This window comes from Cyprinus carpio, chromosome B21 (genome assembly GCF_018340385.1).
Source record: "Cyprinus carpio isolate SPL01 chromosome B21, ASM1834038v1, whole genome shotgun sequence".
NCBI classification, from domain to species: domain Eukaryota; kingdom Metazoa; phylum Chordata; class Actinopteri; order Cypriniformes; family Cyprinidae; genus Cyprinus; species Cyprinus carpio.
In genome coordinates, this window is record NC_056617.1 from 8351529 (window position 1) to 8367154 (window position 15626).

At 38.7% G+C, this 15626-nt stretch overlaps 1 protein-coding gene across 1 annotated transcript in view; it reads right to left on the reverse strand.

Moving 5' to 3' along the window:
• Positions 1-15219, reverse strand: part of mmp17a (matrix metallopeptidase 17a) — a 69905-nt gene extending 54686 nt beyond the window's left edge. Inside the window, exon 1 of the mRNA XM_042747961.1 lies at positions 14568-15219. Within this exon, the coding sequence (XP_042603895.1) occupies positions 14568-14708 (141 nt within the window). The 5' untranslated portion in view covers positions 14709-15219. The remainder of the gene's footprint in view (positions 1-14567) is intronic.
• Positions 15220-15626: the final 407 nt, after the last annotated feature.

Genomic DNA, 15626 nt, shown 5'->3' on the forward strand with positions numbered 1-15626 from the left:
CTGAAAGTAGACAATTGACTGCTTTCGCGTTCTTGTAATAATATCTCAGCTTATCCCAAACAAACATACATACACAGCTGAATAAAGTGACTCAGTTAGGAAGGCGTAAAAATAGCTTTTGTGTCCTTGTCAGAATCAGTGAATCAATTCTTGCAAGACGCTCTGAACCAGATGAAATTAGATGTCTATTTCCTCTGTATATCGTGCAGCGGAATGGGGGCGAGTGGATGTGGATGAGCCTGTGTGATCCAGGAAGGTCCGTCATATAATTAGAGAGGCCACAACAAAAGAAGGAGTCTCATCCATTCTCTTGATACAAATCATCCCAGGGCCCTGAGCTACTAACGACTGCTAATTAGCTCTTTTCTGGGGCCAGACTCATGAGTCCTGTGATTTCAGCATTGGGCCTCGCTGCAGGGCACTTCGACAAAGCATAACCACAGATGTTCCCTTTCAAGCAGATAAATGTGCAGAACAGAAGCGCACAGGTGATGAATGAGAAGGCCACCCTGAAAAGTAACGTACTCTCTAATGTTGTTTTTGTCAACCAAATGAGTCCCGACTAGAGAAGGTCAACTGTATAGTAAATCGGTTTATGAAATTATCAAGATCCCCCAAAGGTTCTGTTAGGTAATGAAATATTGAAAATTGAAACAAGAGTATGTGACTTTACAATTCAAGACGTTGTGACGTTTAAATGTCAACAAATACATCAACATTAACAAAACATGGGAAAGGGCAAAATTATATTTGATTGTTTTCAGAGCCTTGTATCTAGTAGGCTAGCTTCAGTGAATACTTCTCAGGATAAGTCTATTTTAAAAAAAATCAATTTCTGCACATATCTACAGTATGGAAGTCTGTTCCTGCCTGTAAAAAATAAGTCATATTCTAAAATAAATCACATTCTAAGATAAAAAAGTAAATATGAAGAAATAAAATTGCAATTGGGGGAAATAAAGCTGATATAAAAAAGAGCTATACTCACAATTTAGAGAAATAATATAGCAATTCTGAGAAATAGACCCAACTGTGAGGCATAAAATTGCAATTGTAAGATAATAAAGTGTCATTGCAAGATATGAAGTTGCAAAAAAAAAAAAAAAAAAAACAGCCAGCTGAAATGTTTATGAAAGTAATGTAGTAATTATAGGTCTGTGAATGCAATAAAAATACATTTACAATCGAGAAAACACATTTGATTCAAAATCATCTAGTTACAGCCCTTATGACAACATGCCCATGTGACATATAGTTACAGCCTCGTCTTCAGATTCAGTTTTTATCTGTACTGTAGTGTACTGTGCTGGCATTGAGTTATCCTCTAATATTTACAAAGATAACTATCAACAAACCAAAGGGTTTGTTTTATACTTATCTGTGAAAACGAATGGCCACAAAGAGCAATAAAACTGTCATTGAGCACTATACACACATCGCTTCCAGAAGATTTCTGACCTCTGGAAATGAGAAGAGGTGGAGAAAATAGATGTTGTCTGCTGAAGCATCGAATATACAGCTTCTGCCGTGCTTTGATATTGCCTTGACCGACTCTTTCTTATAACTTGCAGTTCACTGGATTGATTTCTGTAGCATGAGTAATACATTAGTATTACAAGTTCTTCAGTTTGAACAAATGAAACTCTGCAGCTTTCATTCCATTCTTTCATTCAGTTCGAAGCCATCTATATGCTGAACTAACAGCATATATATAAAATTACTATTTAAAATGACTGGCTTTTTTCTTCTGGTAAAATGGAATGAAATATTGATGACTCATGTTGCACTACACAGATTTTTGCCCAATCAGAGACTCAGACACAGCTTTATTGTCCCGTTTAGGTAAACTAGAATCGCAGCGAAGTGCCAGTACACTAACCACAATCCATGCACACATTACCATTTCACCTATAAAAACATACAATGTAACATTATACATATTCCTAAAACATATATTAAAAGGTATCAAACACTGTTCAAATTCATAAATTTTGAATACCAAATACACCCCCTCCCCCAGACTTATTCAATAACTTAATTGCCACAGTAACAGGTGACTCTTTAGTTCTTTTCGACCTGTATACAGGGACTCTAAAAGGACGGCCTAATGGCAACATCTGAAACTCAGTATGTAGGGGAAAGTCAGAAGTACCAAGAATAACCTGAGCTTTCTTAAAGACAGAATTCTGAAAGATTTCAGCAAGCCCAGTTTGATTATCACTGATAATCTTGCCTGTCACCTTCACCAGACTACATAACCTATTCTTATTTGACAAACTCAAATTACCGTACCATGCCACAATGCAAAAAGAAACAGTGAAACAGTGTCATCATAGAAGAACAAACACTAAAAGATTTTAATTTCCTCAGGAAAAATAATCTTTGTTGAACCTTTTTACAGACAGCCAAAGCATTGGGTTGGAAAGTCAACTTATTGTCTATAACCACCCCCAGGTATTTATGTGTTCTGACAATTTCAATGTTCAAACTTTAATTGTTGTCATCCAGAGGCTAGGAGGAGACCTCCTGTAATCATTCACCATGTCCTTCGTTTTATTAACATTCAACTGAAGAGAAAATCGATCACACCATGAAATGAAGTCCTCCACAACAGGACCATGCCCCAGATCCTGATTGTGAAGAAGACTCACAATCAGGGCAGGACTTAGGCAGGCGGGGGCCCCTGGGCTTGAGGTTATGTTTGGGCCCTATACCTACACTACAAATGCCCTCAAATAGATCATTATTATGGAGTAACACAAAATGAACAAACATGCTTTGAGGTTTATAAACAGTACAATTAATATGCAACATGTCTAGGCTATAGTCATAATTTAAATGTAATATTAAATATTCATTATAATATAATAAACAGGATGTGTTCTCTCAGTTGAGAAATCAAAACACTGAAATAATTTTGAGCAAAAAAAAACCAGATGTTGTCTTATTAGTATTCTAAAAGTTATTGTTATATCTGTGTCCTCTTATGTCAGGTTCTTATTTAATCAATAAATTCAATCAAATAAAAAGACATGCTGGCTATTAAAAATCAAATTAAGTCACTATCAACAAAATTTATAGATGGATTGTGGATAAATGTTAAGTTTAAATATTACATTTTAATGTAGAAATATTAAAAATATAAAATAAGCTACTTTTATTTAAATATGAAACTACAACCACCAGTAGGTGGCAGCAAGTGACTGTCTTAATGATTGAGTTGAATCAACCAATTCTTTTTAAAAAGCTGATTCATTTAACTTTGCAAACGACTACTTTGAATCATTTACTGGTCCGTGTAACCCTGAGGAACAAAACACTTTGGAGATGCAGCGGGTTCTGCAGTTTGTTCTATTTTCTTTCTGACATAGCAAAACGGAATTCTGTAAGTTGTTGTTTACTATACATTTGCGATCTTGCATATATATATATATATATATATATATATAAAACGGACTTGTTTGTGTGATAGGCTAAGTCCTACATCATAGGCATAGCTATGTTATAAAAACAGAAACTCATTAAATAGTCATTTTTTATTTAAAATCATTTTAATGACATATCTCCCCCCACTATGTGTAATAAGGCAAGTAAGACAAGAAAGAGCGCTCAAAACTCATCAGATGATTGCATAATTTAGTGCAACATTAATATATTAATATAAAATCATCCTCTGTAAAGAAATGAGGTGTGAACATTTGAGAATTTATGATTATCTTTATAAATGTGCGCTCTTCTGGGCTAAAAGCTTAATGGAGCTGAAGTAGCCATGTGATAACAAACCAATTGATGCAAACGCGATTCAGTGTCCTTCTATGTGAAATGTCAGTTTTATGAAATACCAGTTTATGCTGTTTGATTGTGAACTTGAAGGTCTAGTTGTAGTTAAATAAGCTGTAGTAGCCTCAGCTTGCCCGTTTAGATCTTGCGCTGCATGGTTGCCAGGTTTTCACGACAAAACCTGGCCAATTGGTACTCAAAACTAGCCTAAATTAACCCAATCGCATTTCGAGGGGTCCCCTGGTAAAAATCGCATTTTTAGGGAATAAATATCACGTTCTTGTGGTCGCTTAAAACCCGCGGACATGAAAATCAAACCCGCAGAAACAGTGTTAAAGTAGCCAAATTCCGCGGGGAAACCGCTGACTTGGCAACACTGCTCGCCTGCGCAGTGGAAATGCGGTTAATAATGAATGAATTCTGAATAGCGTATAATAATGAACAAATCAAACAAACATAAACGGGCAAAGGCGGGGCCCCCTCCAAGGTGGGGCCCATGGGCTGCAGCCCACTCAAGCCCAATGGTAAGTCCGGCCCAGCTCACAATCACTGAATCATCTGCATATTTTATGATATAACTATTCTCATTCGAGCTCCGGCAATCATTCGTATACATAATAAACAAAAGGGGTGAAAGACAACAGCCTTGACCCAGTAGAGCAATATTGAAAATCAGAATGAACACCATTAACTCTAACACATTGAAGACGATCTACTAAAAAGTCCAAAATCCATCCAGAAATATTAAGATCCAAGTTAAAAAGAGAAATTCATTTCTCTACCAACAAATGTGGCTTTATTGTGTTAAGAGAAATCAATAAATAACAATCTAGCATGGGTCTTGGGCCTTTCCAAGTGACTAAACAGATAATTCAGCAGGGTAAGGTTAGCATCCTCGACTCCCCCTGCCCTGTCTAAATGCAAACTGCAACGGATCAAGTCTATCTTTTGACTGCTTTTCACCTTTAACTACTTTCTCAAAACACTTCATAACTAATGAAGAAAGAGCTTGGCCTGAAATCATTTAGCTCCTGTGGGGACCTAGTCTTAGCTACAGGAACTATAAAAGAAGGACTTTGCTTTTGTTTTGCACTAAATTACAAAAAACTGGGGAAAAAAGTACAGCAACAAGACCCTGAGTCTTTTAGTGTGCACTTGGCTTTGTTACTTCCCAGCACTGTTAAGAGGTAAGATATTCACCTTAGCTTGGTGGCTGTGAACTGTAATTTTTATTTGGTGCTTTGTGTTCTGTATTTCATCTCCCTGAAATGCTAAGAACAGAAATTATCATAAAAGCACACTTAAAACTGCTATTTTTCTCTCCAGACAGCCCCACTAACCCAACTACTCATCACAGCAATCTAAGAGAGACAAGAAATTATCTGAAAAAAATTGCCTAAATGCCCTCTTTTTAGCAACTGCGAGACATTAACATGACAAACAAGTATTCCAAAAAGTTTAGAACAGCCAAGAGAGACTCCTGATAAACAAACAAACAGAATAATGTGATAATTTGCTTCCTTGGCTACAAATGGAGCTGAATCATATCCAATAACGATTCTACCTCTAAATTCATTGGTGGGCTTTGTAGGGATTGCATAATTTCTTTTGAAACATGCAAATTTCATGACAAATGATTCAAGTGTAATTGGCTAGCGGGGGCAGATTTGGACACATGCCTCCTGAATTGTCTCTACTGTACCTCCACCATCTGCATACCATCATGGGAAAGCTGTTGCTAGATGATGTGGGCATCAACCATATTTTTGAACATATGCTGGATTTATTCTACACTTTTTTTTCCCAGCTGATTTTTGTAGAGATCGTTTACCTGAAAATTGCTTGAAACTTTATTATGGTGAAGATCTTCTCATCCAGCCTGAAGTTAATAACTCCTATATCCTTGGGGCAAGTTATGCAATATACAGTCTAAATGGCAAAGGAGCCAGCATGTAGTCCTGACTCATCTACAACTGACTCATCACTGAACTCAAAAACAACAAACTTTCAGCAGTCCCCCGTTCCCCTTGTCAAACACTATGGAAAGGTCGACAAAGGGCCAAAAAGCTTCATATATTGTTCTTAACACTTCTGGAGTTATTTTGCCATGAAAATCATGAATGTACTGTTACACCAATATTTCACTTCCACTAGTGTCATTATTTACTTTTTTTTTCAGTGGGGTCCAATCAATGTTGTTTTGGTCCCCACTGACTTTGTATGGACAAGAACAGCTGAAACATTCTTTAAAACATCTTTTTTCGTGTTCCACAGAATAAATTGTTCCTGTGGCTCAGTGGTAGAGCATTGTGTCAGCAGCACAAATGGTTGTGGGTTGTGTGCTTTGGATACCTCCCCAAGCCACCCAGAAAGACCTACCAATGAGACAGGATTCAAACCAGAAAAGTAGAATCCCTGTGATGCCCAGTGATGAGAGGGCAGACAGGAGGATCTGATGATTGACAGTGTCAAAAGCAGCAGATAGATCCAGCAGAATAAGAACTGATGATTTGGAATCAGCCTTTGCAATCCGCAGGGCTTCCATGACTGACAGTAGCGCAGTCTCGGTTGAATGGCCACTCCTAAAATCTCACTGGTTAGCATCCAGTTTGTTGTTCTGTGAGAGAAACAATGATATCTGGTCTTTTGAGGGTTTTCACTATGAATGGAAGGAAAGAGACAGGTCTGTAGCTATCTGTAAGTGACGTGTTTAATGTAGGTTTCTTGAGGAGTGGTGTTACCCGAGCCTGCTTGATTGCAGGTCATTTGCATTTGCATTGCAAATGATACTTCAGCCTAACCTACAGTACATACTCTAAACCTCTAAAATATTTACTAATAAACTTTAAATACCTATCTGTAAAATTGCACTGCTGTGATTCATCTCAGAGAGTGTTTGTTCAGTTCATGGCTTAGAACACTTTATTGGAATGCATCTCTCTCTTTTTTATGTTTATGAAAATGAATGTGACAAAAAAAAAAAAAAAAAAATTCCGTAACCAAGGCTGCTTACAAAGTGGTCAGTCGCTGTTATGGTCTATAGCAATTTAATCCTTCACTGTGCACTCAAAAGTATTAGATTTTAGATTTTCATCAAAATGCCATGTCAAGTGGTGCATGTTGGCCACGCTTTCATTAAATTGTACTCACTGGATTCAAGTAAATTCAACAAAAAGGTTGTAACAAAAGACATTTGAAGGTGATCATTTTTATATAACGTTCATGCATTTAACATGGCTGTTCAAATAAAGAAGACTGTACAGTACAAGTAAAGCTCTCTGAGGTTAAGAGTCTTGCCAAGGGCACAGTCTTGCTGCTTATTTCACCACCCACCACTGACCTTAAATTGACAGTACTTATATAAAATCAGTGCTGTGTGACTTAATTATTTATCTTATCTATTTATATTTAATTAAAGAAAGAAGGTGTAACTTTGATTCTTGCTGTTGCCGCCGGCGCCATGTTGTGAAGACACTGTTTCGTTGTGAAAGCAAAAATATATTGTTTGGCCTTCCAAAAGAGGACACAACTAGAAATCAGTGGTTAAGTTGTAATTTCCAACACTGTTCCAGAACAGTTCATGTCACACTTGTCCGTGTGTGAAGACGTTGCACAGCGCAAATCAGTGAATGAATTTTCTGAAGTGAGGTTAACTTCAACAGATTTCCCCTGCTCAGGGAGTAGGGAGCAATGAACACTGTGTAGGGACCATGTCAATGGGAACACAGTTCATGCACAGAGCTCACTTCTAATGAGCTGATTATCTGAATCAGGTGTGTTAACAAAGAGAGACTTGCAAAATATGCAGAGCTGGGGAGGCAGGAGGACTGGAATTGAGAACCGCTGGTGTAGAGTAGCGCTTGTTGTTTGTCGTTTCTCCAATCACAAATGCAGACATGGTTTTATGTTTGCACGGCGCAATGCAAAGCAATGCGTAAAAACACAGTATAACTCATTATAATCCATAATTATGTCCCCATTGGATGCAACAAATGGCTCATTTGTAATGAGTTTTATTGTTTTTGTATTGTCTCTGTATTGTATTGCACATTGCATTTCACCAAATACACAAAATAATGTTCTTTTTAGCAACATCATATGACCCCTTTAACTAAGTCTTTTCAATGGAAAGACCTGCTGAAAACGAAACTAAAAAAACACCACTTGTTAAAGGTACATTATTATATACACTCAATATCCTTTTGGCTACACGAGAGAGTGCCACTTTCACAAACCCTTTTTTCCACTACGTTCTTGCGACATACCATTCCAATTGAAGTCAATAAATCATGGTGTGCCGGCACAACAACTCAGTTTCTCTATGAAAATGTGTATTCATGAGGTAATTTTAATGAAAGCTTAATTTATTAAATCTAACAATGCTGATATTTAGTTTTTAACTGCAGAAGAATTCTAATGCTGTGGCAAGCCATCAATTTATGGTGAAAGAGAATGAATTTCTTATTATACTTCCTTTTATCTATGTGACCATGGCGTCGTTATGCATCTTGAATCTGTCTAAATCTATAGGTTTTACCGGCTCAAACATACCTGTCTTTCTGTCTGCCATTCTCATGGGTACAAGAAGTGGAAGGAGCCGTGTCATTTAAGCTTTACAACATCTTGAATCTTTTTTTTTCACACATCAAAAGCCTTCACTCATGCAAAATGATTTCTCTGGCACTCTTTGCATCCAAGAAGGCCTTTCTTCCAACCTTCTCCATTCTTGCTCTGTCATCTCGTTAGAAAGTGAAAAAATGCAAATTAGAGACAAACCACAGAAGAACCAGCTTCATGCCTCTGAAGACCTGGAAAATGAACAGACTCAGTAGAGGCCATAATGGGGTTGTCACCAAAATCTATAGGGTGCTTTTTAAAATCACTTGGCCTTTTGTCTGCATATTTATGGTGGGTATGGCAGTTAAATTAAATAACGAAAAAAAAAAATAATCTTGTAAACTTTACAGCAATTCTGCAAGCAATTTAAGATAAGCTTTGCTGTTGCTGGGACTTTTTTTATTGGTGCTTCATTGTTGCCTGTTTCAGTGTTTATTTTAAGCTGCTAAGAAGTACGCCAAACCAACACAAAACCACCATAATTATAAGTGCTTGTCGGTTGTTTGGACAGCCATGGCAAAGATGTCCTTGATCTCAGCCTGCCTGGGGAGGATAGGGGTTCCCTTGAGCTAAAATAAGACCAAGTGTGCACATGGAGTTAATATAGGGTTTTCTTTAGTAATTTGGACTTGAACAGCATAGGTTCTGAAGTGCTGAAATCGGTGCGATCCAGTAGAAAGCACGTAATATTGCGTGCAGCTACTCTACATGCTTCCTTCTTCCTTTACCACACAGTTTGATCTGTAAGTACTCAGAGCGAGCTGCTGGCGTAGGGTCCTGCTCTTTTCATTCACTCATGCATTTGACTTATTACAGGGCACTGTGTTTCATGAGGTTTATCCATTGAGGCTTTCAGTATAATCACTACCCTGGCCTGTTCATAGGGCCCATACCAAAAATACATCATTACCATGCTAGAGGACTAGCTATTTCAGGTGTTTCTTTTGTCAGTGTACATGTTGAACAAAATGCTAGCTCACTTCAATATACATACATTGTGTGAGGCAGAAAAGCATAGAAGATATTAATGCATCTTCAAGGTTCCCACACTTTTTGACCAAGGAATTTCCACAACATTGCCAGTGAATTTCATGATTTTTGCATTTTAAAAATTGAGCCTTATCAGAGAAATTTAGATTCACTTTTTTTTTTTTTTTTTAGAAACAAAGAAAAAAAGAACAAAGAAAAAAAGAAATGTATGTATACAAGAGATTTTTTTGCCCCCAAAAGTTAATGAATATAAATGATTGCTATCGCCCTGTTCAAATGCAAGATGTCAGTAGTGACAAAAGGAGATATTTGGATTACATGTTTGACACAAGGCATGGTTCTTATTAAAGAACGCTAACCATGTGCCTGACCCTGCATCAAGATTGCTGCTCATGTCATATAAATTGTCTACAGGGTCAGAAAGCGGCAAAACCCCTAAAATATACATATCTCCGAGAGAGGAGCTGTGCTGGGTGCCAATGAGAAACAGCATCTGAGGCTTCTTAAAGGTCTGACTGTCTGACACTCTATATATCTACAGACACCATCCAGGGATTCTTTCGAATGGGTTATAATACAGGAGTGAGAAGAGAGTGATGAGCCTCCATCCTTTTCTATTCCTCCCTAGTGCTTTTCTCCACTCTGGGCTGAACACAATCAAAAACAGTGTGATAGACTGGGACAAAGATACATCAGTGTTGTTGTTGTTGGGCAGTGACTCTGACTCCCAAACTTTAAACCTGATTCCTGGAAGTTGTGCACGGTATCTTTCATGTACTGAGAGAATCAGCCTAATAGACATTCAAAATTATGACTATAGGCATGCAGCTTTAGCAGGTGCATAATTCGACACATATTACTCTGCCTCACTGTGCCAAATCTATTCTCATCCACACCTCTGCTACCTCTCCACAGACCTCTTTCCTGAAATGATCTGCTCGTCCCAAATCCCAAATACCTGGCAATGGACTAGAGGTCACCAGAATCCAGAACGACAGCCGAAAGTAGGACATGCACCAAATTACAGGCCCACCCAGCACCAGAATAGTTACTACACCCCTTTGCATTGTTATCTGTCTGAGCAGTAAGGAAATGCAAAATGGAGCCAATTCCGACTGACAGGTACGACTAATGAGAGTTTTTCCCCGAAAAATAGATCACCTGATCTACTGCAGCTGCAAATCAATCCACAGTACATTATTCCAGAGAGACAGCTCTATCTTAGCCAAAGAGAAATGCTATTGATTTAATGTTTACCAGTTCTCTAAATGCTGGGGCCCCTTTTAGTCTCCAAGGCTGTGCTCTTATACTCATCCCTTTCTCTTGATTACTCTGCGCTGGCTTTGGGCCACCTCACTTTGGATGTCAATCGCAGGCCCGCCCCACTCATGCTGAAGTCTTTCTGGGTAATTAGAAGTGAGATCCAGTGAGTGAGCACATTGGTCAAATTGACATTATGAATTATGGACAGGCTCATGACAGCAGAGGTGGCTGAGTCTCTTTGGCTCAGTTGAGGACGTGTCACTCTGGGCTTGTGAGTTAAAATGTGGTGTGTACTATAATGAGTACGGCATGGGTGAGGGTGGCGGGTGGTCGAGCCCATGCACTGCTGCATGTATCTGTTGATGGGTCCAGCTGGTGCTTTCGTTAAAGACATTAGAGTAGTTTGACTCAGAGGATTTAAAAACAGAATGCAATGTAATGCAGAATAAAAAAGCAGGAAAAGCACCTTTGCAGCATGTTACACAAACTGATTAAAATGTAGGTGAATTTTCCATGCACACTACACAGAATCTAACTGGTTTTACCTATTTCAGTTAGTCTCACAAAAAAGTGGACAGATTTTACAAAAAAACCAACATCTATTTATTAAGCTGTGAGTGAGGTCCTCTTTGGTCTGTCATCGAACTTCAGTCTGCTCCCTGGGCACTGCAGCATAAATGGCTGCCCACTGCTCCGAGTGTGTGTTCACAGTGTGTGTGTGTGTGTGTGTGTGTGTGTGTGTGTGTTCACTGCTCTGTGTGTGCACTTTGGATGGGTTAAATGCAGAGCATGAATTCTGAGTATGGGTCACCATACTTGGCTGTATGTCACATCACTTTAATACAAAAAAAAACTGCAAAAACTATGAAAATAAAACATATTGAACCTGTATCATTATTTTAAAAACAATGGGTCTCATTCTCAGTTGTGTGATATCAGTGCACGAATGTTTTAACAAATAAATCATGGTTCACCAAAAGCATTTTGAGGATAGGACACAGCCTCAGGATCTTGCTGCGCATCTTGCAGATGATAAAAGCCTATAAAGAAAAGGTTGTGTGGAAAGTCCTTATATGGAGCTGGTTTGGGTGTGTTTTATGCAAATGACAAACCTCGGGCATGTGGCCGCTCATTAAGAATACTCTAAATTCACTGACATTAGAAAGACATTAAGAACAAACTTGCGTGGTTAGGAACATGTTGTTTATTAGATGGAATTTTTTGTGAGATGTTCTCCTGTGCATACAAATACGAAACAATGCAAGCAATTATTAGTGAATGAGACAAGAATTGTCATTTTAAGCTGCATTGTTCAAGGGGAGGGATACTGAGGGAGGTCCACTGTGTCGCATGGGGTTTGTAATCATTATTGTGCTGACTTGTCCCATTCTGTACAGTCCGAGCAACAGTCTTAAAACCAATCATCATGCCACATGCCCATCTGCTCCTTCACGACGCCCTTACTTAACACCCGTCCACTCCAGCCCAACAATACCCCACCATCTGTGCCATCACCCGTAGCTTTTAGATCTCTAAAAGCATCATCTGTGCCTGTCAAATGTTGCTGTGCCAACAGCCCGCTAAGCAATAGCCAGCCTCCCTGGAGGTGGACACGACTCCGTAAGTCTTCATTCAAGCATGAGTGGTCTGGGGTGCAAAGTTAACAACAACAGTGGCACTGTCGTCCAGAGTAATACGGACGCTGCTGGAGATGTAATCTGAAAGAAGTGTATGTGTCATGTTATTATCAGCTTCTGTCACAGAGAGCTGTAACCCATCAGAGATCATTTGCAGTGTGTTTATGCCACGTTTAATGATCAGAGGTTTGATGACATGCAGTGTCACACGCTGACAGACATCAACAGCCTCATTATATGCGTGGACCAACTGCTCAATAGCGCAAGATTAGATTTGTGAGGGTCATTAAGAAATACGGAGCTTTTAAACTCGCTGCCATTCATTTGAGAGTTTAAATGAAAAACTTTCTACTATAAGAGGATATTTAAGTAAGTGAATATCTGACCGAAAGGGATCAATACACATACAGTACTTTATGAACACTTCTTGGAAAGTTACTGGCTATAAAAGATAAAAGGATATTGATTAGGAAAATCCATTTCTTTGAAGAGAAAACCAAATATACAACAGACCAACTTAACAAGTGAGTATTGGAGTACTCTTGTTAACTGAAATTACATGCTTTTGTTGCCAATGTATGGCCAAGTGAAATTAACAAACAAATATGAATGTCAGATCACAACCTTATGCCCATTCAAAGTGAGGGGACATGCACGCTCAGAAAAAGAGGTACAAAAGCTGGCACTGAGGCAGTACCTTTTCAAAAGGTACACTTTTGCACCTTTTAGGTACCAATATGTACACTTTAGGTACTAATATGTACCTTTAAGGTACCAATATGGACTGTTTAGGTACAAAGGTGTGCCTTTTGAAAAGGTACTGCCCCAGTGACAGCTTTTGTACCTTTTTTCTGAGAGTGTGGGACACCTGAGATTTTTAATAGCGTATTTTAGAAACTTTAGAAAAAAAGAAGAAGAAGAAGAAGAAAAAGATTTGTAGTTAATTAGGCATGATTATTGTAGAAAAAAAATTGTCTAAAATGCACGTGTCTCACCCCTTGTCATGCTCGAAACTAATAGAAAACAAATCTATCAAGTAATAATGCAAGTACATTTTTCTTTTTGTAACCCCCCCAAAAAAACATTTAATCAGGATTCGGACTCAAGATTGTTTTGCACTCAAAATTAAAAACTGTATCACTAGACTAATCCATCATTCACAAACATTCTTAGCTGTTAAAAATAGTTTTCTTACCTAGGCTACAAAGTGAGCCAAGTGCATCTTCAACAAACAAAACAGGTGCATGACGTCTCTGTTTAAATGATGAAAATATAAAAGACTGAAAAAGTTGAAGGGATTATTGAATGCAACTAAAGCTGAGTAAGCAACTTTTGCTGTTTTGTTGTTGTCAGTGTCCTTACCTCATATTTGTTACCATGATTTGACATTTCTGAAGAAATTTCCAGTGTGAAACGCACAAATAAATACTTTAATAACTTAGTTTGAGCACTGAACAAATTCTCAGCCAACAAATCCTAAACGAACATTTCTAGGGTCAACATTTCTTTCAAACGAACAGATGTGCACAGTTCTCGTGCTTTTCAAAGATCGATGCGCGTGAAAACGTCACGTCAAAGATTATTTATGCATCTGCGCGGAGCATGAAAGTGAGTCTGAGGGGGAAAGTAGCTGAGAAGAGTCACAAACAAAAAATGTGCGCTACAATCCGGCATCTGGGCATAAAAATTTAGTATACCGACATTCTAGCGTAAACAGGTCAAGCAAAATAGGTTACGTTTTGCAGAAATACGACCCACGTGTGAATGAGATATATGAGGTTTATAAGTTATACTTCAAACTTAATTGGGTAAGGAATGTATATTAACCAAAAAAATGATTGGCTCAATATTTAAATGAATAGTTATGGCATCATTTACTCACACTCCTATTATTCCAAATTATTATGAATTTCTTTCTTGCAATGGAAATGCAGTGGATGGTGACTGAGAGCGCCAGCCTTCTGTGTGTGACAGAAAGTCACACAGGTTTGGAACAAAATGATGGTGAGTAAACGATGAGATGGTTTCTCAGATTTCTTTAACACTCTCACGCGCGATTTGCTTCTACTGAATCGTCGCGGTGAAACTTGACTTCTGTGAAGACATAAATTAACTCAATCCGTTTCGTGATGCAGACGTGTGGGAGTGTAAGTCCGAATACATTTTCGATTTTACAGACGTGTCTAATACGAGCAATTATCTATACCCACAGGCCACAGGTTTTTCCTTTTCCTTAAACGATAATTATTAGTCGGAAGACAGGCTTGAAAGAGCACCTACCACCCCCATATCCATCTGCTCGGCTGTTATAGACGGGGCCGCCCGAGTTTGAGATAAAAACCAAAGAACTGGAAAAAGAATCATCTCTGGGTAAATAATCCAAATGGTCCGGGCGAAATTCCACTTTCTGAGAGACTTCATGTTGTCCTCGCTCCCGGTGATCACAGAACGGGCTTTCTTTCCGCCGCATCCACCGTACAAATCACCCAAAGCCGGATCCCGGGCATTTAACGGTCCATGGGAACACGTGTCAGTCAAACTACCTCACTGTGGTGCGCAGACACGTGAAACACATCACATACAACACAATATAGGACAATTAATTTCCTCAGAGATCTCTGTCTCCAAACGAAATGTCATTCACTGTGGGCATCACGATTAACCAAAGGAGCCTGAAGATGAACCGTGTACGCATTCAGTCCCAAAAGTCAAACGTCTTCGTTCAGTCCTAATCCGAAGCCCTTTGTGATCAGTGCATGTGCTGTCAGAGAGGAGCTGCCGCGCTCAGCGCCGAACGCAGCGGACTGATGCGCGGAAACCGCGAGGAGAACTTGTATAGCTACTTCACAGATGGGAGGGGGGCTCTGCGGGGGCACTGTCCTCCAGCTGAGACCTGTGCGTTTTTATTTTCGCTACAAGTTTACTTTTAAATCATATTAAAATTGCACTGAAGTAATGTTTTTATAAATAACCCTTTGGTTTAAAAAGTTACGAGGCAGGTGGTGGTTCACAGATGTTCTACTTTTGACGTCACTGGATGCGAAAGCTTACTCATGAATATTAATTAGGTCATGAGCGCCAAGAAATTAGCATGCTCTTTTACTGTTTTAAGATAATGAAATTAAATTAACTTATAATTTCTACCCACCACCCTACAAAAGACAAGCGGTTGGAGAATAGATTAAACTGTTGGTCTGGAGAGGTCAGTGGATACATGTCTTACAGCTATTTATCTTAAGAAACCAAAATTAGACCCGTATGCAGAGTATTACATGGAGTTTAAAGAAGATATTTTGAGAGATGTCTGTTTTTTTACAGTGGTCATCAAAACTTTGATAC